The 27828-nt window shown below is 45.0% G+C and overlaps 1 protein-coding gene across 1 annotated transcript in view; it reads right to left on the bottom strand.

The window, feature by feature from the left end:
- Positions 1-27828, bottom strand: part of LOC122815846 (inosine-5'-monophosphate dehydrogenase 1b) — a gene marked incomplete in the record, with an annotated part of 1150443 nt that overhangs the window by 255842 nt on the left and 866773 nt on the right. The window contains 1 exon segment of the mRNA XM_044088659.1: positions 11265-11348. Within this exon segment, the coding sequence (XP_043944594.1) occupies positions 11265-11348 (84 nt within the window).

The following is a 27828-nucleotide window of genomic DNA, read 5'->3' as shown; positions in this document are numbered from 1 at the left end:
GATAAACCAAAGGGCAGTACAGAGAATTGAAAGTGCCTCGATCATGCCTTGAACCGGAGGAATTTCCTGCGTTCCTGCCTGATGGGAATGTGTAAGTAGGCTTCCTTTAAGTCCAATGTTACCATCCAGGCGTCCTGAGAAAGCATTGGAATTAGTTGCTGCAGAGTAAGCATCTTGAATTTTGGAATTTCCAAAAAGGTGTTTAACACAGAAAGGTCCAGAATAGGTCTCCATGAGTTTTGTTTTCTTGGAACCAGAAACAGCCTTGAATAAAAACCTTTTCCCATCTCAGAGTGGAACAGGCTCTATGGCTCTCATGGCCAGAAGAGCATCCACTTGATTTAAGGCCTCTGACCATTGATGTTTTGGCAGATCTGGCCAACCGTAAGCCCTTGGTAAAGTATGAAAGTGGAATTTGTAACCTTTTAAAATCACGTCCAATACCCATCTGTCCTGGGTAATACGAGTCCAATTTCTGTAAAAAAGAGACAGTTTTCCTCAGAGAGGGGCATCCAGGTGAAGGGGTCCTGTAGCCCAACCGAGAGAGTCATTGAGTTTGCTTTCTTTGAGATTGGGATCTGTCTTCTCCCCTTCTAGGTGAAGAAGCAGTCCATTGTCTAGATCTGTAAGAGGCCTGACCTTGACCACGACCTCTGGAGCGTCTATATCTTCCCCTTTGAGGCCTGTCAGACGTGGGAAAGGACCAATTTTTAGAGGGCCAATTCCTAGAAAATCTAGGAGGCTGAACTTGCAAGAAATCTTTTACAGTCTGCATAGATTTTGCCTTTTCTTCCATCTTTTTAATAACTTCCTCAGCCTTAGATCCAAAAAGAACATCATGTTGAACAGGGGCATCTAATAACTTAGCCTTAACCTGTTCAGGTAAACTTTGTTCACGAAGCCAGGCATGTCTCCTGATGACAGTACCAGAGGCTGCAGCCCTGCAAGAAGCATCCAAAGCATCAAAACCACAATGTAAACTATGTTTGTTCACTTGTTCAGTAGCATGCAAGACATCCTGAAGTTCCTTATCCTCTGCACATGCAGGAAGGGAAGCAAGCTTTTGCTTTAAAACAGACAAAAGAAATTGCTGATACTTAAACATATGAAACTGGCAATTTAAAGCCCTTACAGACAGGGTAGCAGAAGTATATACCTTTTTTCCCCACCTGTCTAAAGCACGAGAATCCTTCTCAGAGGGAATAGGGTTTTTAGAAGTAGCAACCTTAGCAGCCTTAGAGCCCTGAGAAATAGTTTCAGGATCTGCAGAAGGGTTCTTAAATAAGAATAAATGAGAGTCAGGAACCCTATAAAATCTATCAGGCTTAGAAGGAGCAGGAGGCATGGAATCAGGTTTCAAATTAGCCTCAGAAAAAGCATCATCTACAATGTCCAAAACAGGAGGGATAGCTAAAGGCCTATGCTGAGGAAGAAGAAGAAATTCTCTAAGCCTCTTCTTGGAAGCAGAATACTCCTGACCTTCCCAATGAAAATGTTCCCACATCTCATGCAAGGTTTCCCCAAAAGAGAAATCTTCAGGCGGAGAGGCCGAGGGTAAGGAGTCCTCAGCATCCGAATCCTCATAAGGAGGAAAAGAATAGTCCTGATCTGAGGAAGAGACAGAAGATACAGAAGCCTGGTCAGAGGAATCCAAAGGAACATCCTGTCGAGGCCTTTTCTCAGGAGGGGGGATGAGAACCCCTAATCATTGTAAGCAAATCTTCAGCCATCTTTAATAATTGCTTCTGTGTCCTGGGAGTAGATTCAGAAGCAGCTTGAGCAGGAACTTTAGACTTAACAGGAGTCTTTGAAATAGTGATGTGAGTAGGCCTGAAAACCCCCTCAGAAGCCGGTACCTGCACAGCGGTTCCGGACCCATCTGAGGGAGCGACGTCCGAAGGTCCTGCAGCAGTTAAAATAGTAGGCCTTGATGGCTCCCCATGGGAGTCCGTATCGGCCATCTGTTCAGAAGTGGCGGGCGACAGGGGCTGCAAAAGCGCCTCACTGACGACAGCCGAACCGGACGCTGGCTCCAGCTGCAACGAGTCCTGTTTGGACCTCGGAGGCCTGTCTTTGTCTTTGCGCTTCTTTTGAATTCCGGTAGTGTCCGACGACATTCTATAATTGAAGCGTCTGCCAAAATAATTTAGAGCCCAATCGTACCTGCGCTTGATAGTACGAGAGTTGAACCTGGCACAGAACCGACAACAAGAAACGTCGTGGTCAGGGCCTAAGCAAGGTAGACAGTAAGAGTGGAAATCTTTATGAGGTATTTGTTTCCCACACGTTATACAATTATTAACTTTTTCTGACATCGGAGGAACAAGAAAAGATTCTAACGGGTACTTAGCTTTGAGAAGAGAAGTAAGAACTTCGGACCGACAACAACAAAATATGCTGTTCGAAAATCGCCAACCAACGACTTGCGAGCTGCTTTCCACCGCACGGCAAGAAAGACTGGAGAAGATGGCGTCGGCTGAGGGCTATGTACCAGAGCGTACTGACGTCAGGGTACTAGCTTGTACAGCCGACACCGGACCCAGACTTTGGGATTCTGGCCGACCTCGGGTTGCCTGCCGGCAGGAGCACCCTACAGTTATGACTGCAACAGTGAAACACGAAGAACATCGTTTGATGTATGTAGTCCATCTTGCCTCACACATTCTTACCCGTGGGTTCGAAGCAGAATATCGGCTCCGACTCGGCCGATTTTACTAGCTCGAAGTCTTTCATTGGCTGGGCTAAGCAGGTACCCCATGGTGCACTGCTCCATATCCCCAGATCTAGTTTGCTGCGAAACTCATTTGTACTCCATGCACACATCACATACAAGTAAAGAATAAGCTAAGCAAGGGAACTCTGCAGATAACAACCTAACCTCCAAATCATCCAGGAAGGGGGAAGGTGGGAGGGTAAGAATGTGAGGCGAGATACATACATCGAACGTTATGGTGAGTACATAACTTCTTGATGTTATGTAGTCCTATCTCGCCTACATTCTTACCCGTGGGACAGCGTCCCTAGCACCTACATCCTGGGTGGCTCATAGGAAAATACCCCTGAGAATTGTGGAGCCAAAGGAAGACCTGCCCCTGGAGACCACATCCAAATTTGTAATGAAACAAATGTGTGAGGAGAAGGCTAAGTAGCTGCAGCATATATATCATCCATTGACAATCTGGCTTGATAGGCTGTGGATGTGGAAACAGCCCGAGTAGAGTGAGCCTTGACCAGAAATGGCAGATCTTTGTATCTCTTTCATCTATCAAGCAGGAGGTAACTAGATATCCATCCAGACAGGGTGACCCTGGAGACCAGGGAACCCATTCGGTTTTCCGAAAAGGAAACAAAGTTGGTCAGACTTCCGGATATCTTTTGTTCGGTGTAGATAGAAGTGCAATTGTCTGTGTACATCCAACTGGTGAAATCTAAATTCTGCCTTGTTAGAAAAGTGGGGAAAGAAGACAGGCAGCTCAATGGATTGATTTAGGTTAGACACGGAAGCCACTTCAGGAAGGAACGAAGGGTTTGGTCTAAGAAAACCTGTCTTTATGGAAGATTAAATATGGAGGTTTGATAGAGAGGGCTTGGATTTCTGAAACTCGCCTTGCTGAAGTGACTGCTAAGAAGGCTGTTTTCCAGGTCAAGAATTTCAAGTCGCAGGTAGCTGCAGGCTCGAAAGGTGGTAGAGTAAGGGCTTGTAGAACAAAATGGAGATCCCAGGGTATGATTGGTTCGGACACCGGGGGACGGAGCAACAGAGTACCCTTCAGGAACGCCTTGCATAGTCTATGTGCCATGAGACTAGGCTCATTCGCTACATAGAAATTAGAGATCGCTGCCAGTTGAACTTTGATGGTGGCTGATGCGGAACCCTGATGGAAAAGCATAGACAAACTCCAGGACTGAAGCGATTGGCGCTGTGTAAGGATCAATGCCTCTGGTATGTGCCCAGATAGAAAACCTTTTCCATTTACTAGAATAAATCTTTCTAGTGGATGGTTTATGAGAGGACGATAATATACGAACCACTTCTGGTGAGAAATTATGAAGTCTGACTAACGATGGAAGTGGAGTAGCCAGGCTGTCAACCGGAGGGTCATCAGGGAGGGGTGGAACTGTCCCGACATGTGTCAGTAAATCTGGTTGAGGGTCCAGAGTCCAAGGAGTATCCACAATGAATTGCTGAAGAAAGGGGAACCAAACTTGGTGAGGCCAGTGTGGAGCAATCAGAATGATTCTGCTTCCCAAGGATTGCACTTTCTGAATCACCTTTGACAGCAGGGGAAAGAGGGATAGCATAAAGCAGACCGGAGGGCCAATCATGAACCAGAGCGCCCCTGGATGACTCCCCCTGTGGGGGGGATCAGCGTGAGGTAGTTGCTGCATTTTGCATTGAGGGGGCTGGCAAAAAGGTCGCAGCAAGGCTGACCCCATCTGCTGAAGATTCGCTCTGCAACCAGGCGATTCAGGGACCACTCGTAAGGCTTAGCCTGTCCGCAATCACGCTGGACTTCCCCGGAATGTGCGTTGCCACCAGAAACTATTGGGAAGTTACTGCCCAATGCCATACTTGCATTGCCTCTCTGCACAGAGGGTAAGACCTGGTTCCCCCTTGCTTGTTTAGATACCACACTACTGGCATGTTGTCTGAGTGTATCACAATCGTCCCTAGAGGAAGAACACTCAAGTGCCTGCAAAGTAAGCAGCACTGCTCTCATCTCTAGGACATTTATATGCAGATGTATCTAGTGTTCTTGCCACGTGCCTTGGACTGTCCTGCCAAGATAATGCCCCCACCCCACCCCATCTGGGAGGCGTCAGTGGTCACAGGGGCAACCGGGATGGGTGGAATGAAGGGTTTTCCCCCCGTCCAAATTGTTGGTGCACAGCCACCAACAGAGGTCCTGCTTGCATCTGTCCGTGAGCAAGATAGGATGAGACAGTGGAAGTCTTTGGAGAGACCACTGAACAGAGAGGAGCCATTGGAGAATTCTCATGTGCAATCTCGCTAGAGGGACCAAGATGATTGTTGCTGCCATGGTCCCTAGGAGCTGGAGAACCCATCTTGCCTTCACTTGTCTCAGGGGCATCAGCATGTGTATCTGTTGTTGTAAGACTCTGATCCTTTCCTGCAGTAAAAATGCTCGCATTTGAATGGTGTTTAATTCTGCTCCTATAAAGGTGACACGCTGCGAGGGCAATAAAGCAGATTTTTCCCAACTTATTGTTATACCCAACTGGTGACAGTGATGGTAGCATCCCTGGTTTGAACTAGTTGATGCCTGGTGGGAGCGGTAAGGAGCCAGTCGTCCAGATAAGGAAACACCTGGAATCCCTGACGTCTCAAGTGAGCAGTCACCACCGCCATACACTTGGTGAATACCCTGGGGGCTGTGGTGAGACCAAAGGGTAGGGCTCGAAACTGGAAATGACTGGCTCCCAGTCGGAAGCGTAGGTGACTCCTGATGCCCTGTCCATTTTCACATGGTAGTAAGCATCCTTGAGGTCGATGGAGCACATCCACACCTCCTCTCCCAACAATGGGAGAATCGACTGTAGTGTGACCATACGGAACTTGGACTTGTGTACGTAGTTGTTCAGTTGGCTGAGATCTAGTATGGGTCTCAGGTCCCCTGTTCTTTTCGGCACCAAAAAGAATCTGAAGTCCCTAATCAGATTTGGTCTGAGGGGACATGCTGGATGGCTCCTTTTTCTAGCAGCTGTGATACCTCTGAGGCTGCTTGATCCCTTTGACTGGCTGGTACGTCTGGGATTTTTCTGACTGGCGGGGGTTCTGATGAAAATGGAATGAGGTAACCTCCGGAAATTATCCGTAATACCCATCGGTCCTGGGTAATGCTTTCCCAGGCTTCCGGATACAAGGAAATTCGACAGCGCAGTCGGGCACACCCTCAGGAACGAGAGTATGGACAGCCACGAAAGGAATCTCATTCTCCCAAATTGCGGGGGCCCCCCTCTGCCTCTGGGGCGACGTCTTCCTGAAGAAACTTGTTGGTGCGCCTGGGAACGGGCTCCACAGAACCAGGGTTATCCCACACCCTTCGACAAATCAGGTCCAGGAGTTCGAAGGGTGGAGACACCCAGGAGGCGGAGGGCTGAGCACCAAATGCCTTAAGGAATACTGACTCCTCGGAAGGGGCTTTGGAAGGCCAGTCACCTCTGTTTCAGTATCTCCACGATATCGAAGGAAACATAATCAGAAGATGACTTGGGGGATCCCTCCGATTCCTCGAGGTCAGTATCAGAGGTGAGGGACTCATCCTGGTAGTCCATGTGCTTCCTCTTGCACGTTTTCTTTTTGGGGGGCTCCTCAGGCACGAACTCTGAGGAACCCTCAGAAATTTGGGGACCACTCGTGGGGGCATCCCTAGGCCCTGGTGCTCTGCTGTCCATGGATGGGTGGTGATCAGAAGCTCTCACCGGAGTGGTGGGAGACAGAGTGACCGACCTGCCTGATGTAGCTGATCTGGCTAGCGCGGTCAGCATAGCCTCAAAGGCCAGCCCCCCCCCCCCCCGAATCCAAGGAGCGACCAGTCTCCGAGGCCAAGACGGGGGTCGGAGTTCCCAGAGCCGATGCACCGAGAGGGAGGCTCGGGACTGAAATAAGCCCAGAGATGTCCCACTAGGGCCCGACCAAAGAATCCAGAGTCCTGAATCCAGAGGACGGAGTCGGAGCCAGTGCCGATGGAGTCAAATGGGGCCTCAGAGCCGGCCTAGAAAACACACAGCTCGGAACACAGCTCCGAAGACAGAGATGTGCTCGGAGTAATGATCGAAGACGGGGTCGGGACGGGCTCCGAAGCCGAAAACAATTTTGCCAAACTGGTGACTGGAGGAGCCTCTGAACCACCCTATCAACATCCACATCCGAAAGGGTCCTGGAGGATTTGGAGGACAGGGATGGAGAATGAGATCTCCTCTCAGGAGAAGCTGGTCTGAGACTGGGCAATTGGCTCCTAGGAGGTTCCAATACAAGTGGAGCAGATGCCGGTTCCGTCAATACCGACCCTTCCTGCGGCCTCGAGGACAGTGAAGCAGAGGTCGTCGATGCAGTTTTTGAAATTTTCTGCAGGGGCTCCGATGAAGCTGACAGAGCAGATCATCTTTTTTTGACTTGCCAGATTTCAACTTTCCACTGGAAGACGAATTCATAGCCTCTTCAAAAGAGGGTTTCAATAGTCCCTTTAAAATTAGCTTATTCTTTCTTTCTTGGAGAACTCTAGGGCTGAACGCATGACAAAAACTGCAAGATTCCTGCAGATGGATGGCTCCCAGGCAATAGACACAAATGGAATGCACATTTAGAGCACTTTTTAAAACACAAAAGTTTGTGCTCCTTGGTATCCTTAAACATCTTAACTACTATGCTAACACAAAACCAAGTCTGAAAACAATGCACAGGCGTTCAACTCTATAAAAAGCGGGAACGACGCTAAATGGCAACCAACACTAAACAGTGATCAAACACACACCAAAGATCAAATACAAACTCTGAACAAGGGATTGAAAATCCACAAGCAAAGGGAAGCCCAAACCTCTAACTTAAACTGTCTAGACCGTACTCACACAAGGCAAAACAGAGAGCTAGGCCCTCTAACTGAAACAGGCCTAGCCCGAGGGAACAGTCAGTGGGATACCACACAACAATCAATCTCAATTCTTGACAACATAGACAAACTTAGACAATTAGCTATGAAAATAGCTTTTGATAGGAATCAAAACTTTTCTTAAGACAAGAAAAAAAGAGGGTACTTAGCCACAGCCAAGTGACACCACGTCCGAGCTATGCGAGCGGCAAACGAGATCTGGGGATATGGAGCAGTGTACCATGAAATACCTGCTTAGCCCAGCCAATGAAAGACTGTGAGCTAGTAAAATCGGCAGAGTCGGAATGTAGGCGAGATAGGACTACATAACATCTGACAGTTTAAGGCCTTTATAGCCAAGGTAGCAGATGTGTAAACCTTTTTTCCCCATCTATCCAGTGCCCTGAAATCCCTGTCAGAGGGGGTAGGGTTTTTTGCAGCGGAAGCCTCAACTCCTTTGGGACCCTGAGAAATAGTTTCTGGGTCTGCAGCAGGAATTTATGTGAGTCAAGAACCCTGTAATATTGGTCAGGCTTAACAGGAGCTGGAGGTAAGGAGTCGGGGGTAAGGCTAGACTCCGAAAACACATCTACAATGTGTAACACAGGTGGGATGGCTAGTGGCTTGCGCTGAGGTAGTAACAGGAAATCCCTGAGCCTCTTTTTAGATTCTGAAAAATCTTGGCTCTCCCAGTGGAAATGCTCCATCATGTATGTAAGGTTTCCCCAAAAGAATAGTCCTCAGGAGGAGAAGCTGAAGGTATAGATTTTTCAGCACCAGAATCCTCATACGGGGGAAAAGAATATTCCTGATCAGAAGAAATGGAAACCTGATCTGAAGATTCATAGTCAGTCTCTTGCCTAGGCCTCTTATCAGGAGGGGGATGGGAACCCCTGATCAAGGTAATTAAGCCTTCGGCCATTTTGAAGCACCTGTTTTTTTGGGTATTGAGGAGGCCTGTCCATATGGCTCTTGAATTTGCTTCTTTGCCTTAGAAGGTGCTTTAGTCTTTGCCTTTGAAGTCTGTTTAATGTATACATGTTTAGGTCTGAATACGCCCTCAGAAGCCGGTGCCTGCTCAGCAGCTCCGGACCCATCTGAAGGAATAGCGCCCGAGGCTCCAATACCTCGAGTTTCCAGCGGCATAGCAGACTCCACGTGGGAGTCGGTAGCGGCCTGCGACACTAAAGTAGTGGGCGTCAGGGGCTGCGAAAGCACCTCACTGAAAATAGGCGACTGGCTTAGGAGAAGCTTCGTTGTCTGTTGTCTTTTTTTTTCTTTGCGTTTTTTGTGAACTCTGGTAGTCTGATGGCTTTCCGACGACATTTCTGGATAATTAAACCTGCGTCCAAAGTAGTTTAATGCAAAATCATACAGACGCTTAATAGTGCGTTGGTTAAATCTAGCACAAAACAGACAACCTAGAAAGTTATGATCTGGGCCTAGGCAAGGAATACAGTAAGAACGAAAGTCCTTATGAGGTACTTGCTTCCCACAAGAAATACAATTAACTTTTTCTGACATCAGTTCTGGAGCAAGAAAAAAGTTTGCCCAACGGGGTACTTAGCTTTATAGAAGACTTCGGATCTGAAATTCGAACTCGAAAATATCAGGAGTCGGCCGACCGGCACTTGCGAACTGCTTCTGCTGTGGGCAACGCGTGGCAAGAAAGACTAAAGAAAATTGCGCTGGTCGCATCTTTTATACCCCTGACGGCCTGACTTCAGGGAAGAGGCGACAGTGGCCGGTGCAGGACCCAGGACTTTGAAATTCAGGCCGACAGAGCAACCTGCCAGCAGCATTACCCAAATGTAATGACTGCAACAGTGAAACACGAAGAACATCAGAGAAAGTTAAAAGAACATATTTATGAACACCAGTATGACATCCGACACATGAATGCCAACAAATCATTGTACAAACATTTACAAAAACATCTTGCCCACAAATTTTTATTTTCGGGGGTTGAAAAAAAAAAAAAACCCACAGGCACGTCAGTGGAATGAACTTCTTGAATACAAAGTTACTTTGGCAAATTAGACAAAATGTCTGCAACTACCCTGGTCTTAATGAAACTATCAATAGGCAGCATTTTAAAACTAAAAATCTTATACAGTGTAACTTGGGTCTTAAATGTTTACACTGCAGTGAATTTACTAAGCAGTCTAGCAAAAAGTGTTTTATTGGTTATTTTGGGAGCACATAACCAATTCCTAGAGTTTAAAAACCTTACTGGATACTGTATTCTGTTTTCACATGAAGTCACATGATACTGGCAAATGAAAGCATTCTATTTAAGGAAAATAAAATTTGAACTTTTCTTTACTGCGCCTACAATTTTTTTGTATTTGTTCTGGAGGCTGGTTTTTGGTTTATTGGGAAAAGAATTGCTGGCAGTTGTGTTTTATCAAACAGAATTTTCTTTAGCACAAAGTTAGAGAGAAAAAAGATGAGACCCACAAACATTAGAAAAGGCAACTGTATTTTGGGACACTTTTTTTTTTTTTAAGTAAAGTGAAAGTACACGGGCCACTGGGGATTGATTAACACGTTATCTTTGCACAGAGCCTTTTTATTTGATGTGAATATGCTCATTCTTTGAGATTTAAACTATCTGAGCCACTAAAACAGCAGTCATTTAAGATGACCAAAAGATCTGAAGAAAAAGCCTCTTTTAAGCAAGTACAGTTAAAATATAATGCAATGCAATATTAAACGCAAGGAATAATTAACAAAAATTGAGTACCCTTGAGGTTTCAACCACACTGACCATAAAACCATAAATCTCCATGGCATATGCTGGTGGTTGACTACCATGAAATGCTCATATATCAGCCAAGGATCAAATCATCAGTCTATAGGCATGCTTGATCCCTAGATCGATCATGTAATACATTCAAAATGGGTTTCCTAGAATTAGCGGAAGTGCTTCCACTGTACGCTCTTAACAAGTGATTACAGGTATACCACTGTGTTCTTCAGAGCAGTAGCCCATACCTAAAAACTGCTACTCCTGACAGCTATACGGCAGAGCAACTAGTAACTTATGCAACTCACATCTGTGCACTACTATGTATGTTAATCATACTGACAAAACCTTACACATACATCCCACCCCCACATAAAATACAGTTACATTACGCCTTCCGCTGGGCACAATACTGCAAGCCTGCAGGATGACACATGATGTTACTGATTGTGCTGTCTCTCACAAGGGGACAGTTATAGAAAACACATACCATTCAAGCTACAGTGTGTGCATGGTAACCAGAAATCTGCTGGTTTCAGTGAGCTAGTACTGCCCATGGCTTCAAGTGGTTGCACAACAGGTATCCCAAGACAGTAGTTACATCAGCAGAACAGCTTATCAAGGTCTCAAAAAAGGCCGCACACATAAAATGCAGCCCACTCTATGTACTGATTAACAGCCCCTTTCAATTATCTTATAGGGAAAATCGCTCATTTAATGTTTGACAAGATGCAGTTCTTTGGTAAAACAACCACAGTAAAAGATAAGCTGATGGCATTGTAACTCACAGCTAAATTACTATACATAATGCATTTGGAAGTTACTAAACCTTGTTGAGAATACATAATCCACCACCCAGCATGTGCATTTTACCATCTGGACAAGTACAAGTCAGAATTACTTACGAATGAAGTCCATGGACGCCACCTTCAACCTGAGCTGACATGGTCCTCTTCTCAAATTTCAGTTCTCCAGAATACATCATGGACCTAGTAAGCAACAACAATATTTACTGTGGATGAGTCTTCAAAATAACCTTGAATGGTTCAAAGGAGGAACATAAATCCTAGTATATTTGTTTTCCTTCACCACACATGTTTTAAGCCATCCACCTTACATAATTTGAATGCACTTCTATTAAGTATCGAAAGTGCAGAAAAAAAAAAATCACACCAATGGCAGACAGGGACTAAATTGTACATGGTAAAGGAACAGTACTGTACAAGCTAAAAAGATTAGTTTTTCTGTTGTCAATTCAGCATTTTTCTATATCTTTGATAGCTCAAATTCCATGGGCATGCCTTGCTAATACACTGTTCTGGGGAATACATACTTGAAAAAAGGCAAAATCTCAAATCAAAGTATGTGCATTTAATTTATTTAGCTTATCAGCACAGCAGGTTAATGCTGGGGTTGTGTGCACCAAGGGTGCAGGGTACAATCCCAGAGTCACTTCACTAGTGTTACACATACTCCTGAAGAGTGCAATCTGCTTAAGCTTTTCACTATAAATGACCTTTGGCGCTCTTTGAACTCCATCTAAACAGAGTTAGGCATCACATCAAAATCGGATGGCATGACAAATACCTAACCCAAAGTATGCCCCTTTTCTGCAATAGGTCGCTCTTACCTACAAGAGTAATTCCCTAACAACCTTTATAACCAGACTGGACAGGTGATCAAATTTTCACCAAGAATATGTGGAGAAAGTCTACATAATGGGTGGGGGCACTGCCAGTTTCCCACCAGTACTACTTGGCTGAGCTTCTTGATCATCTCTTTAGGCCACACTCTAACCTATGAACCATAGATGTGCTAAATATGAAACTAGAAAACCACAACATCTTAAGCAGTGACAATTTCTAAACCGAGCAGATTATTCAAGAATTATGCACAAGTAAACACTGCAAAATTGTAGACTGCATCTTATGAAATTGCAGTGACCATCTTACACAGCAATGGTCCAAAGTTTCAACATTAAAGTGCTACAGCAGCAGTACTAGTTCAAAAATCAAGGACACGACTCCCAAATAACTCAAAGTTATGACATTTAGCTAGTCAATGACACTGAAAATTGATATTCCTTTCAGAGATGAAGGCTCAAATGACTGCTATGTTACCATCACTTCAGTGATCACAATACTATAGTAAACAGAAGCTGCTCATATCTGAAGCTGGAGTGGTGAATCTAGCCAGCTGTGGCAGGCAGTAGACCTTTCTATATTTCTAGAGATGAAAATATCACCTCATCACCCATCACATTTTCATGTTGGTTTTAAAATAATCAATCTACTTCACATATCAGCCCACAACGATCTGTCTGTAGAAAAATTAAGTCATACATTATGTGGAAACCTGTGAGGCTAACAAAAATCCTAAGAGTGTGGTTACAATTAAGTGTCAATACCATGATCATACCTCCAAACATGCTCTGTTTGGCAATAAATGGGAGACCAATAAATTGTAGGCTTAAATAATGGTCTCCAGGTTGCGTGCACACCCATACTTCAGAATCAACTAAATTCTACCATTCTTTTGAGGATTTGACCCTCTAGAAATACAATGTGGCCCTGCCCTAATAAAAAGGGAGTCCAAGAAAGCTAATAATTTCCAAAACAAGATGCCAATACAACCAACCACACACACAGCTGTCAAATCAACAAACACCTGTAAAGGACAGTTGTGTGCACTTACCATAAATGTAGATGTTAGAGTGTATTCACTGTTGCAGTCATCACATTTGGGTTATCCCTGCCAGGGTAGCCCTTGGCCATCCCAAATACCAGAGACTTAGTATTTCTGCGTTGGCTGCTGTTGCTTGAGGACTGACATCAGGTAGTCAGTGGTATAAAGTAAGGCAGCAGACATCATTACATCAGTTTTTCTTGCCCTAATCTGTCAAGAGCCCCCAAAGTAGGAGGCCAGGTCCTGGTGGAAGAACCCCCACCAGTGGAAAATAAATACCAATATGTCCCTTGTAAGGAAAAGGGAAAGTACAGTTTTGTACCTACCATAAATGTAGATGTTCGAGTGCACATACAGCTGCAGTCATCACACTTGGGTTATCCTGCAGTCAGGCGGGTCCTTGGTCGGCCGAATTCCAAAGTCTAGGTCCGACGTCGGTTGTCGTCGCTTCTTCCCTGACGTCAGTGCGGCAGGGGTATAAAAGAGGCAGCCAATGCCATTTTCTTCAGTTTTTCTTGCCCCAGATGTCAGGTGCCCCCAGAAAGGAAGGCAAAACATGATGTCATGCAAATATACATTAAGTAGGTAAATCAAAACAGTAGTTGCAAGCAAATACACCATAAAGGAATACCCCGAATAGGTTGTATGTAAAGGTGTTTGTCATAAGTCCTGTCCTAAGAGGGGATGGAGGGAGGGTAACCTGGACTGCAGCTGTATGCGCACTCTGACATCTACATTTATGGTAGGTACAAAACTGTACTATGTTCATCGTGCATAAGCTGCAGTCATCACACTTGGGTAGAATCCCCAAAGCTAAGTAAGGGTGGCTGGTACCAAGCGGAATTAGGAGGGGCTAGAATGCCCTGCAGGACTGCTGTGGCAAAGCCCGCTCTAGATTTTGAGTATAGTGGAAGGTGGTAGTGCTTGGAGAAAGTATGCACTGAACTCCAAGTAGCCGTTTCCAAAATGTCCTTGGTAGGGACCCCCCCTGAGAAAAGCTGCTGAGGTAGGGACCCCCCCTGAGGAAAGCTGCTGAGGTAGCTGTAGCCCTGGTGGAGTGGGATCTGATGTATACAGGGACTGATTTTCCATGAAATGAAAAAAAGCGTATGCAGTGGGCTATCCATTTTGAAATAGTCTCTTTAGAAATAGCCTTTCCTTGAGCACCTGTAGCATAGGACACAAAGAGCTGCTCAGATTTTCTGAATGACTTTGTTCTGTCCAAGTAACGCAGTTGCCTGTGAATGTCCAAGGAATGTAGTAGTCTCTCTCCTTTGTTCTGTGGATTTGGATAAAAGGTAGGTAAATGAACAGACCGATTCAAAGCCACATTGGATACTACCTTTGGCATGAAGGTAGGCTTGGTTCGTAAGGAAACCCTGTCCTGATGGAAAATGATGAATGGTTGCACAGCCATGAGGGCCTGTAGCTCCGAAACCCTGCTTGCTGAGGTAATAGCCAGAAAGAAGGCTGTTTTCCATGGCAATTATTGTAGCTCTGCTGAAGAAGCCGGCTCAAAAGGAGGCAGTGTCAGCTTCTCCAATACGAAGTTGAGGTCCCAAGCTGGAGTTGGTGGTTTCCATGGGGGTTTTATATTTTTTGCCCCTCTGAGGAACTGCCTTAATAGAGGATGTGAGAATAAAGGAGGATCCGTATTGTACTGTGCTGAAATAGCTGAAGCGTGGATCTTGATGGAAGAGGAGAGGCCACTGTAACATCTCAGTTAGGTACTGTAAAATCTGAGGTATATTTATTACCCAAGGATTCTGACCCTTTGCTTGATTCCAGGAACAAAAACGTTTCCATTTGGCGGAGTATGTTTTTCTAGTAGAGGGTCTCCTGGTCCCCAAGATGACATCCTGTACCTCCTTGGAGAGGAGAGTTTGTTGGTAAATTAAGGAATTCTCCATGCAGCTAGATTTAGAGTTCTGAGCTGGCTGTGAAGGGTCTTGTAGTTGTGCTGGGACAACAGAAGAGGAACTTGAGGAAGGATCCATGGTGGTGAGTGCGACAGGCTCTTTAGGAAAGGATAACCAGTGCTGTCGTGGCCAGTCTGGAGCAATGAGAATCATTTGTGGCCCCTCTGCTCTGGTTTATAATAGGACTTTGGCCAGTAGAGGTAGAAGCGGGAAGGCATAGACAGTCAATGTTGTTCAATTGAAAGAGTGCGTCCACTTTCCAGGCCTGTGGATGACAGGTCCTTGAGCAGAATTTTTCCAACTGGCAATTTCTGTGGGTAGCAAATAGATCTATGTCTGGCTGTCCCAATGCCTGAGTTATCTTTGAGAAGACGAGGATGCAACTTCCATTCGTGTGGGTCTGTCATATTTCTGCTTAAGTTGTCTGCCAGTGTGTTTTCCTTCCCTGGCAGGAATTGTGCCTGTAGTTGAATTTGTAATTCCAGTGCTGTGTTCCACAGGGTCATGGCTTGCCTGCACAGGGGGTATGAATGCGTTCCCCCGTTTATGTACCACATGACTGCGGTGTTGTCTATCCTTATTAATAGCTGGCCTGGATGCAGTAGGTCTTTGAAGGTCATAAGAGCATTTTGCACGGCTAGCATCTCCTTTTGGTTGATGTGTAGGTGCATCTCTTTTTGGGACCATTTTCCCTGAATACACTGACCTGCCATGTGTGCTCCCCAGGCGTAGTTTGAGGCGTCTGTTGTGATTTGAGTTGCTTGTGGTAAACAGAAAGACCTGTGTTTCTTTGGCATGCTTGAGCCCACCACAAAAATTCCTTTTGAAGGCATGGAATGAGTGGTATGATTGTTTCCAAGCTGTGGCTGTGCTGAGACCATAGGTTTTTTAGGTACCATTGTAGTTTCCTCATATGCAGCTTTGCAAATGGTATTAGTAGGATGCAAGATGCCATGAACCCTAGAGCCTGCAGGATTTTCCTTGCAGTTAGCCTGGTTAAAGTTGCCATTTTGTTGTAGTATTGAGACAGATGCCCTTGTTTGTCTGGCGTGAGGTAGGCCATCTGGGTTGTTGTATTTAAGCTGGCACCCAGGAAAGTTATCTGTTGAGAAGGTATTAGTTTTGATTTCTTTTTGTTCACGGTGTACCCCAGGCAGTTTAACAGTTTTATTACAAATGCCAGATGTTGCAATAGAAGGTCCTTTCTGTCTGCTTGGATCAGGCAGTCGTCCAGATATGGGTAGATTTTGATTTCCCGCTGTCTGCAGAAGGCAATTACTGATGCCAGGCATTTCGTAAACACTCTGGGCGCAGTAGGTAAGCCAAAGGGCAATGCAGAGAATTGGTAATGGGTTGAACCTGCAAGAAATCTGAGGTATCTTCTGCAATCTTGTCTGATAGGGACATGCAGGTATACCTCCTTGAGGTCCAACGTTACCAGCCAAGACTCCTTGCCCAGCATGGGAAGAAGTTGCTGTAATGTGAGCATCTTGAATTTTGGTACCTCTAGATATGTGTTTAGAATAGATAGGTCTAAGATGGGTCTCCAATCTTTGTCCTTACTTGGTACCAGAAATAGTCTTGAATAAAAACCTTGACCTTGTTCTTTTGCAGGTACCTCTTGAATTGCTTTCATATCCATGAGTGGAAATTTGCCTTTGTGTCTCTGCCCATTGATTGTGGCAGGTTTGGCATGCCTCTCATTTTTGGAAGGGTGTGAAAGTGGAACCTGTAGCCTCTGTCTATAATATCCAGAATCCATTTGTCCTGTGTAACAATGTGCCAGTTTTTTGAAAATAAGGCCAGTTTTCCATCCAAAGGTGCTGTCATTATATCTTTGTTTGGCAGGCATAGGGGAAGTCATTGCATCTGTTTTCTAAATGACTGTGGTCTATCTTCTCCACCTCTGGGAGCTGGTGTTTGCCACTGTCTAGCTCTGTAAGATCCTTGAGGTTGTCCTCTACCCCTTGGGCGTCTGTATCTGCCCCTTTGGGGTCTGCCCGTGGCTGGAAAGGACCAATTTTTTGAAGGCCAGTTTCTGCTGAAGCGTGGAGGCTACACCTGCAAGAAATCTTTAACTGTTTGCATAGATTTCGCGTTTTCCTCCATTTTCTTTAGTACCTCCTCAGCTTTTACACCGAACAATACACCTTTTTGTAGTGGGGTATCTAATAACTTTGCTTTGACATGATCTGGTAAGGTTTGCTCTTTGAGCCAAGCATGTCTACGTATGACAGACCCCGTGACAGCAGCTCTGCATGAGGCCTCTAAAGCATCAAAACCGCACTGCAAGGTACGTTTCCCTACTTGTTCTGCTCCATGCAACAAATCCTGCAACTCTTTCAAGTCTGGTTGTTCTGGCATAGGCACCTCGCTGAGAACCGGTAGTCGGCCTAAGCGTGATCTCAGTACTCGGTGCAGGCCTCGGATGCCTATCCTTATCCTTGCGTCTTTTGCCTAAAACTGGCGTCAGTGTATCCGACGACATGATATAATTATATTTTTTGCCAAAATAATGAAGGGCGAACTCCGCCCGGCGCTTAATAGTGCGCTTGTTAAACCTACACAAAAACGGCAGGCCGAGACGTCATGGTCTGGCTGAGCAAGGTATACAGTAAGAGTGAAAATCCTTGTGCAGTATTTGCTTCCCACAAGAAATGCAATTATTAACTTTGTCTGACATCGGTCTGAGGCAAGAAAGTTTCCCCAACAGGGTACTTAGCTTTAAAGAAGACTCCGGCTGAAATACTGTTCGTAAATCTCAGGAGCTGGCCAACCGGCACTTGCGAACTGCTTCTGCTTCGGGCACCGCGCGGCAAGAAAGACTGAAGAAAATGGAGTCTGCTGCCTCTTTTATACCCCTGCCGCACTGACGTCAGGGAAGAAGCGACGACAACCGACGCCGGACCTAGACTTTGGAATTCGGACGACCGAGGACCCGCCTGACGGCAGGATAACCCAAGTGTGATGACTGCAGCTGTATGCACGATGAACATCAAGGAAGAAATAAGAGAAAGGAGGATGGAGGGAGGGAAACCAGGACTGCAACACTGGATACACCAACATCTACATTTATGGTAAGTGTACACAACTGTTCTATGTTCTTCGTGTTTCACTGTTGTAGTCATCACATTTGGGTAGATTCCCAAGGCTGAGGAAATGGGTGGAGGCAATCAAGGAAGCTACGGGCTGGCTAGGATGCCCTGCAAGACTGCAGAGGCAAACCCGGTCCTGGATATGGAGAATAGAGGCAGGTGGTAATGCTTAGTGTGAACAGATGTCCAGGTGGCAGCCTCCAGGATGTCCCTAGTGGGGACAACTCTGAGGAAAGCTGTAAAGGTGGAGGCTACTCTGGTGGAGTGCGTCCTGACCCCCTTGGCGGGAGGCTTACCATGCTCATGCAGCAGAAATGGATGCAGTGTGCTATCCATTTGGATATGGTTTGCTTGGAGAAGGCTTTGCCTTCTGCCTCTGTAGCAAGGCTAACCAACAACTGATCAGACTTTCTGAAGTCTTTTAGTCCTGTCCAGATAGTATCTGAGCTGTCTGTGCAGATCTAGAGAGTGAAGAATTCTTTCCCCCTTGTTCTGGGGATTAGGAAAGAAGGTGGGCAAATGAATGGATTAGTTGACAGCCAAACTAGACACCACCTTGGACATGAAGGATGGGTTAGTTCTGAGGGATACCCGGTCTGCACGGAAGATGAAGGGTTCCACAGCCATGAGTGTTTTCAGCTCAGAGACTCTTCTGGCTGAAGTGGTGGCCAGAAAGAAGGCAGTCTTCCAGGAGATACATTTTAGCTCTGCAGGAGAAGCTGGTCCACAAAAGGAGGAAGGGTGAGCTTTACCAAGACAAAGTTAAGGTCCCAAACTGGTGTTGGTGCCCTTCTAGGGGGCCTCAAATTGCTAACCCCTCTTAGGAACTGTTTGATCAAAGGGTGTGAGAAAAGGGGCTGCTCAGTGGGAAAATGAGCAGAAATAGCACAGGCATGAATTTTTTATAGAGGAGAAAGAAAGACCACTGTGTAGAAGGGTCAGCTAAGTAATCCAGGATGAGGGGGGTGGAGGGCTTTGCTGTATTTAACCCCTTAGCCTTGATCCAGGTACGGAACCGTTTCCATTTATCTGCGCAAGACTTTCTGGTGCTAGGGCATCTGGCCTTACGGATAACATACAGAACCTGTTTACTGCGGATGGCAGATTGGTTCGGTTTTAGGGAATAAATCAAGCTACCAAACTGAGTGTCTGCAATTGGGGATGCATGAATTCCTTCCCTCTGAGTTAGGAGGTTTGGAATCTGAGGAAGATGCCATGGAGGCAGCGGGGACAGGCTGTGCAGCAAGGGGTACCAGTCTGGCACTAAGAATGGCCCTTGGTTTTTCCTCCCTTATTCTGAACAGTATCCTGAGGATGAGAAGTAGGGGAGGAAAGGCATAGACAGTGAGGTTTACACAGGAAGGACAGGGCATCCACTTTCCAAGCCATGCAGTGATGCGCCCTGGTGCAAAATTTGCCGAGCTGATGGTTGGTGTAGGTGGCAAAGAGGTTGACCTTCAGGGTTCCCCATTTCTGAGTTATTAGGAAGAAGGTACTTCTGTGGGTCCAAAAGGTTTCTGCTTAATTGGTCTGTCAAGGAGTTGAGAGAGCCTGGTAGGTATTGTGCTAACAGGTGCATTTGCATGGAAGAGGCTGTGAATCAAAGGGTCATGGGCAGCCTGCACAGAGGGTAGGAGCGAGTCCCTCCCTGCTTGTTGATGTACCACATCACAGTCGTGTTTGTCTGTTTTGATCTGGAGAACCCCAGGAAAGAGAAGGGGTTTGAAAGCTATCAAGGTGTGCTGCACAGCAATCCTCTCTTTTTGACTAATGTGCAGGGGCTCCATTGGCCCTGTATGCACCTGCCGTCCAGATGTGCACCCCAAGCGTAGTCTGATGAGTCTGTGGTGAGGGTCTGGGCAGTGGGGTGTGGGCAGAAGGGCAGTCCCTTGTTGTGGGAGCATGCTGTTGCCCACCAAAGAAATTCCTTTCTGAGGCAAGGAATTATAGGTAGAAGAGTTTCCAGGTCTTGAGCGTGTTGACACCAAAGGCTCTTCAGGTACCACTGAAGTTTCCTCATATACAGTCTGGCATATGGAATGAGGAGTACGCAAGATGCCATGAACCCCAGAGCTTGCAAGATTTTCCTTGCAGAAAGCTGGGGCCTGGTGGCCAGTTGAGAGAAGTAGGATGACAGGAAAATTTGTTTCGCTGGTGTAAGGTATGCCATCTGGGATGCTGTGTCCAGACTTGCTCCCAGGAAGATTATCCTTTGGGTGGGCACCTGTTCTGATTTCTTTTCGTTGATTGTGTACCCTAGGGAGTTTAGTACACTCTTGTACCCTAGGGAGTTTAGTACACTCTTTACGAAGGTCAGGTATTTGAGCAGCTTTTCCTGGCTGTCTGCCTGAATAAGGCAGTCATCTAAGTAGGGGTAAATTTGAACATTTCTTTGTCTGCAAAGAAAAAAATGGCTGGAGCCAGGCATTTTGTGAAAACTCTGGGAGCAGTAGATAAGCCAAAGGGAAGTGCAGATAACTGAAAGTGTTGAGATCCTACCCTGACACGGAGACATTTTCTGCAAGATTCCCAGATAGGAATGTGGAAGTAGGCCTCTTTTAGATCCAGGGTGGCTAGCCAAGCGTCCTTGGAGAGCATGGGTAGCAGCTGCTGGAGGGTGCACATTTTGAATTTTGGGATCACCAGGAAGGTGTTTAGAATAGATAGATCAAGTATGGGGCACCAAGTGCCCTCTTTTCTGGGCACCAGAAAAAGTCTGGAGTAGAAGCTTTGGCCTATCTGTTCTGCAGAAATGTGCTCTACTGCCCTCAATGAGAGCAGGGAATGGATTTGCTTTTGAGCCTCTGCCCACTGATTTGGCGATAGATCTGGGAACCCTTTTGGGGTTGGAAGGAGAATTTGTATCCCTGAGACAATGTTCAGAACCCACTGGGTCCTTGGTAATGGTGGCCCAGGTGCTTGAGTGAAAGGTGCGTTTTCCTCTTAGGGGTAAGTGAAGGTGGGCAGAGGGGGGGGAGGTCAGGAGGAGGTGAGTCATTGTGAGTTCTTACCATAAGGGGGTGGATTAGAACTCCCTGGTTTTGAAGTGGAGGTAGTCCACTGCTTAAGATCTCTCCATTCCCTGGGGCTGCTGTCTGTGGGGGTCTGTTCCCACAGGCCCACGGTTGGGCCTGTTTACTCGGAGCAGGAAAGGACCAGTGTTTGGAGGGGAAAATGCCTGCTGAACATAGGGGGCTGGACCTATAAGAAATCTGTTTGCATAGATTTTGCTTTTTCTTCCATCTTTTTTAAGACCTCTTCTGCCTTAGAGTCAAATAAGTTATTTGTGCAAAGGTGCATCCAACAATTTAGATTTGACATGGTCTGGCAGGGGTTGTTCCTTAAGCCAGGCAAGTCTTCTAATGACAGATCCAGTGACTGCTGCCCTGCAAGAAGTTTCTAGGGCGTCAAAACCAGTGCAAGGTGTGTTTAGTTACTTGACTTGCAGAATGCATTAAATCTTGTAAATCTTTAGATTCTGCCCAAGCAGGAAAGGAGGACATTTTTTAAGGAGTTCCAAGGTATGTTGCTGATATTTAAGCATATGGAACGGACAATTTAGTGCCCTGATAGCAAGAGTAGATGAGGTGTAGACTTTTTTACCCTATCAGTCCAATGCTAAAGAATCCCTGTCTGAGGGGGTGGGATTCTTAGCAGAGGTTGCTTTAATCCCTTTTGGTCTTGATAAATGACCTCAGAGTCAGCTGTTGGAATTTTAAAAATATATTTGTGAGAGTCAGGGACCATCACCTGTCTGGTTGTCTGGGAGCAGGAGGTAGGGTTGTCAGGAGTCAAACTGGATTTAAGGAAAACATCATCCACCACATCCAGGACTGGGGGGATGGCCAAGTGTATGTGTTGCGGAAGATCTAGGAATTCCCGGAGTCTCTTTTTAGACTGAGGGTAGTCCTGACTCTCCCATTGGAAATGCTCTCTAAGTATGCAGGGTTTCCCCAAAGGAAAAATCCTCTGGTGGAGAGGCTGAAGGAATGAATTCCTCTGCATCAGAATCCTCATAAGTGGAGAGGGGCTGCATGTCTTCATAGTCAGCTGCATCAGATTCATTGGAATCTTGTTCAGGCAGAACTACTGGGGACAGATCTCTTTTCCTTTTTGAAGGGGTAGCTTGGCTTCCCCTGATCAGCATAAGGTCTTCTGCCATTTCAAGCATCTGAGAGTGAGGCAAGGTAGCAGGTGCCAGAGGGTAGAAGTAAGTCTGTTTCTTGGTTGTGATTCAAACTCTGGGCTTAAGGAACTCAGTTGTTTTCGAAAGAACGGAAGTCGTGAAAGAAGATGTTGGTTTGTGTAGAGATTCGATGTATGAAGGACTTCCTCAGAAGCCGGTGCCTGCTCAGTGGCTCTGGACCCATCCAAGGTAGAGACTACCGCAGCATCCTTAGACGAAGAGTTTTGCAGCATACTGGACTCTGAAAGGGTCTCGGTAGTGGCCTGCAAATCAACTGAAGTGGGCATCAGGGACTGCAAAAGCACCTCATTGAGTACCGGAGGACTGACGACTAGCTTAACAGAAGCATCGTCGGAAGGTTTGGACCTGTGCAGTCTATCTCTGTTTTTTCAGAAGATCTGCTGTTGGATGGCTTACTGAAGCCATATCGGAATTTGAGGACTGTAAATGAAAATATCTGGCTACAATAAGGGCCCAACGATTGACAGTTCTGGCATTAAAGCATAGAAGCGACAATGGGGGACGTCGTGGTCTGGACCTTGGCAAATGACACAGTATGATTGGAAGTCTCGGTGTGGTACTTGCTTTCCACAGGCGAAGCAATTAACTTTTTCTGACATTGGTTAGTGCAAGAAAAAAGGATCCCCAATGGGGTGCTTCACTTTAGAAAACTTCAATTCAGACACAAACTCAGGTAGCAGCCGACTGGCAGTCGTACGAACTGCTGCTTTGGGCTCCACTGCAAGAAAAACTGATGTATTGGTGTCGGCTGCTTTACTTTATACCACTGACGACAGTCCTCAAGTGACAGCAACCGATGCAGCAATACTAAGTCTCTGGTATTCGGGCTGGCCGATGGTTACCCTGGCAGGGATAACCCAAATGCGATTACTGCAACACTGAAACATGAAGAACATAAACATATTTGCCTGGGCAAAATAAACATGACTGGCAGTCCTTTGTGGGGAATCCAGTCTCCAAAAAGCAGTGAGCAACTATGTCAAGGGTGTCTATCATCATCTTCTTTCAGCTGTTCCCGTTAGGGGTCACCACAGCGGATCATCTGTTTCCATTTCTTCCTGTCCTCTGCATCATGTTCTTTCACACCCAACCACCTGCATTGTCCTCTCTCACCACATCCATACACCTTATCTTAGGCCTTCCTCTTTTCCTCTTACCTGGCAGCTCCATCCTTGGCATACTTTTCCCAATATACCCAGCATCCCTCCTTAGCACATGTCCAAACCAACGCAATCTCGCCTCTTGCTTTGTCTCCAAACTGTCCAACCTGAGCTGACCCTCCAATATACAGATTCCTAATCCTGTCCATCCTAGTCACACCTAGTGCAAATTTTAACATCTTTAACTCTGCCACATCCAGCATGGACTCGTGCCTTTTTTTCAATGCCACCGTCTCCAACCCATATAACATAGCTGGTCTCACTACCCTCTTGTAGACTTTCCCTTTCACTCTTACTGGTACCAGTCTGTCACAAATCACTCGACACCCTTCTCCACCCATTCCACCCTGCCTGTACTCTCTTCACCTCAGTTCCACATTCACCATTATTCTGAACTGTTGATCCCAAGTACTTAAACTCATCCACCTTTACCAACTCTGCTCCCTGCATCCTCACCATTCCTCTACCCTCCCTCTCACTTATACACACATTCTGTTTTAGCCCTACTGACCCTCATTCCTCTCCTCTCTAAAGCACATCTCCATCTCTCCAGGGTCTCCTCAACCTGGTCCCTACCCTCACTACATATCACAATGTCATCTGCAAACATCATAGTCCACGGGGCCTCCTGCCTGATCTCATCTGTCAACCTGTCCTTCACCACTGCAAATAAGAAAGGGTTCAGAGCTGATCCTTGATGTAATCCCACCTCCACCTTAAATGCATCGGTCACTCCCACCACAGTCCTCACCAATGTCACACTACCCTCGTACATATCTTGTACCACTCTTACATACTTCTCTGCCACTCCCGACTTCCTCATACAATACCACAACTCCTCTCTAGGCACCCTATCATATGCTTTTTCCAAGTCCACAAAGACACAATGCAACTCCTTCCGACATTGTCTGTATTTCTCAAACACTCTCAGAGCAAACATTGCATCTGTAGTGCTCTTTCCTGGCATGAAACCATACTGCTGATCACTAATCATCACCTCCCTTCTTAACCTAGCTTCCATTACTCTTTCCCATAACTTCAAGCTGTGACTGATCAATTTTATCCCTCTGTAGTTACTGCAGCTCTGCACATCCCACTTATTCTTAAAGATAGGTAACAAAACACTTTCTCCACTCCTCAAGCATCCTCTGACTTTCCAAAATTCCATTAAACAATCTGGTTAAAAATTCCACTGCCATTTCTCCTAAGCACCTCCATTCTTCCACTGGTATGTCATCTGGGCCAACAGCCTTTCCATTCTTCATCCTCTTCATAGCTGTCCTTACTTCCTCCTTGCTAATCTATTTCACTTTGTGATTCACTATCCCCACATCATCCAACCTTCTCTCTCTCTCTCTCCATTCATCAGCCCTTCAAAGTACTCTTTCCATCTACTGAACACACACTCCTCCCTTGTGAGTATGTTTCCCTCACTATCCTTTACCACCCTTACCTGCTGCACATCTTTCCCAGCTCCATCCCTCTGTCTAGCCAATCGGTACAGGTCCTTTTCTCCCTCTTTAGTGTCCAATCTCTCATACAGCTCTCCATATGCCTTATCCTTAAGCCTTCGCCACCTCTCTCTCTGCCATGCGCCTCATCTCCTTATACTCATGTCTACTTTCTTCATCTCTGACAATCCCACTTCTTCGCCAGTCTCTTCCTCTGTATACTCTCCTGTACTTCCTCATTCCACCACCAGGTCTCCTTGTCCTCCTTCCTCTGTCCAGATGTCACAACCAAGCACCTTTCTAGCAGTCTCCCTTACTAGCTCTGCTGTAGATACCCAGCTATTCAGTAACTCTTCACTGCCTCCCAGTGCCCGTCTTAACTCTTCCCTGATCTCCACCTCACAATCACCCTTTAACTTCCACCATTTAATCCTTGGCACTGCTTTCACCCTCCTCCTCTTCTTGATCACAGTCATCCTACAGACCACCATTCTATGCTGCTCAACTACACTTTCCCCTGTCTCCTTCAGACTGGCCCTCCTACATAGGATATAATCCACCTGTGTGCATCTTCCTCCACTCTTGTAAGTCACCCTATGCTCCTCCCTCTTCTTAAAATACGTATTCACCACAGCCATGTCCATCCTTTTTGCAAAATCCACAATCATCTGACCTTCTGCATTCCTCTTCTTAACACCATACCTACCCATCACTTCCTCATCCCCTCTGTTCACTTCACCAACATGCCCATTGAAGTCTGCTCCAATCACTAGTCTTTCATCCTTGGGTACACTCACCACCACTTCATCCAACTCACTCCAAATGTTTTCTTTCTCCTCCATCGCACACCCAACCTGTGGAGCATATGCACTAACATTCATCATTACACCATCAATTTCAAGCTTCATAAACATCACTATCAGACACTCTTCACCGCCACAACACTCGGTGACAATGATGACCTGAAAAAAAAACTATTAATAATCAAACATACAATGCACAAGATCCCAATATACAGAGCAAAAAATACAAGTACCAGCAGCACTTTTTTTATCTTGCCTGAAAAAGGCAATTAGACATTGGTCAATGTAGACAGGTTGAGTTGTAAAAAACTGAAAATGGCGTGTTAAATCTTCCTTTACAGAAAGGTCCCCTAGTGACATACTCTCTGTACAAGACAACTTCATGCCATGACCAGGGCCATCCAACTGCCCTAACAATCTAATGCTACTGCCATTAGCCAAGTAGAAGGATCATTTAAGCACATAGACTTTTCTTTTTAAATACATTTTTTTATTAAATTTAACACATTTACAATATATACAGAGAAAGGAAGAAACTGATCACATACTGTTATACAATGTTAGGAATACACTGAATGGTAACCTTATAAAATTAACACGTTAAGAGTTTTATTTCAATAGCAACATTTCAAGGCTATTCCAACCGCTAAAAGTCTTAGCATGATTTACAGATATTGTTCTGATCACTTTTTTGTTTCACATAGCATTGCTGTTAAATTTAAATAAATCTTTGAATGTAGGAACTGAATAAAATTTACAATTTCTTGTAATAACTTGTCTAGCAACTACCAGGAGATTCCAGAACAGTTTTCCTTGTTTGGCTTTTACAGACAAAGTGGAACATTCATTAGTCTTACTGATCTGGTTAAAGAACTACAAAACATACTTATTCCTTCCCAATATGCATTTAATTTTTCATAATCCATAAATGTGTGCCCAAACAGCCAATACATCTTAGCTAGATATCCAGACTGAAGTCCTTTTACTAAACTTAGAATGTTATTCCCTATAAAATCTCTATGTATTTATTTCATATAAAAGCTTTCCAGTATAAACTTAAAATTTGACTAACTGATTCAAGTAGCAAAGCTTTACTCTTACCATCTATTGAGTCATTCTAATCTACTATTACCTAAAAAGTTCCAGAATTTTACAACAAAACTACTTATAACTTGTATAACTTGGACAAGCTTCCTTTGTAGGTCAATTTACCCTCTACGATAGCATTCATATAATAGGGGAATAGTGCTTTGTTCCTCTTCACTCATCTACAAATTCATTTAAAGTCTTACTGATGGATGATATTAACTGGCTAGCACATTTACCGAACTTATAATCTTTCGTTAAATATTCTGGCAACTTAATTTTTTCCTTTTTCAAAGCAATCAGCCCATAATACTAATCCATTCCTTTTTTTGTAAATTAATTTTAACATTGTTCTGAGTTTCCTTAAATCTACAGGTGTGTACAATGGGAAAGCACAAACATTTACATTCGGATAGTAATGGCATTTTAAAAACATATTTCTTAGCTATTTTGAGAATGGATGTCAGATGCAGAGTCTAAAAAGATAATGAATTTCCTTCTAAGGTAATTTTTTCAACCAGATGAAAGGATTGTCACACATTTCCAATTCATATTTGATAAACTTATAACAATTTAGTAAAATCTGCTCTTGAATAATTTACCAACTAGAGTAAGTTGAGTCTAAAGAGTATAAAGTTAAAATCTGCAGGAAAAAGAGCAAGATTTGACATCTGGGAAGCCAAATACCACCACCCTCCCATAATCTTGTACGATGTCTTTAAGCAATTCTTGGCTTTTTAGGATACATTAAGAATGGATTTAGCATATTTTCCATTTTTTTCAATTTTTTGTCAGGTATTAAAGTTATTGAATGCAATATGTATACAGTTTTGAGTAATAGTACTAATTTATCTTTCAAAGTAAAAAAATACAAATTCCATTTTTTCATAAATAACACCATTATATTTTCCTTCCCAATTATATCCATCTTTAAACTTATTAGCAACTGATTTAACACTAAGTTTGTTTTATTACTAAACTTCAGCAGTGACACTTCTTGAAGCTTTTCAATTTCATGGATTTCAAATGAATAATTCAAATCTCCTACAGTTAGTAAAATATC

The sequence above is a fragment of the Protopterus annectens genome, chromosome 11.part0, assembly GCF_019279795.1.
Source record: "Protopterus annectens isolate FY-2018-M chromosome 11.part0, PAN1.0, whole genome shotgun sequence".
NCBI classification, from domain to species: Eukaryota; Metazoa; Chordata; order Ceratodontiformes; family Protopteridae; genus Protopterus; species Protopterus annectens.
The sequence above is the reverse complement of the archived record's forward strand: the minus strand, read 5'-3'. Positions and strand labels throughout refer to the sequence as shown.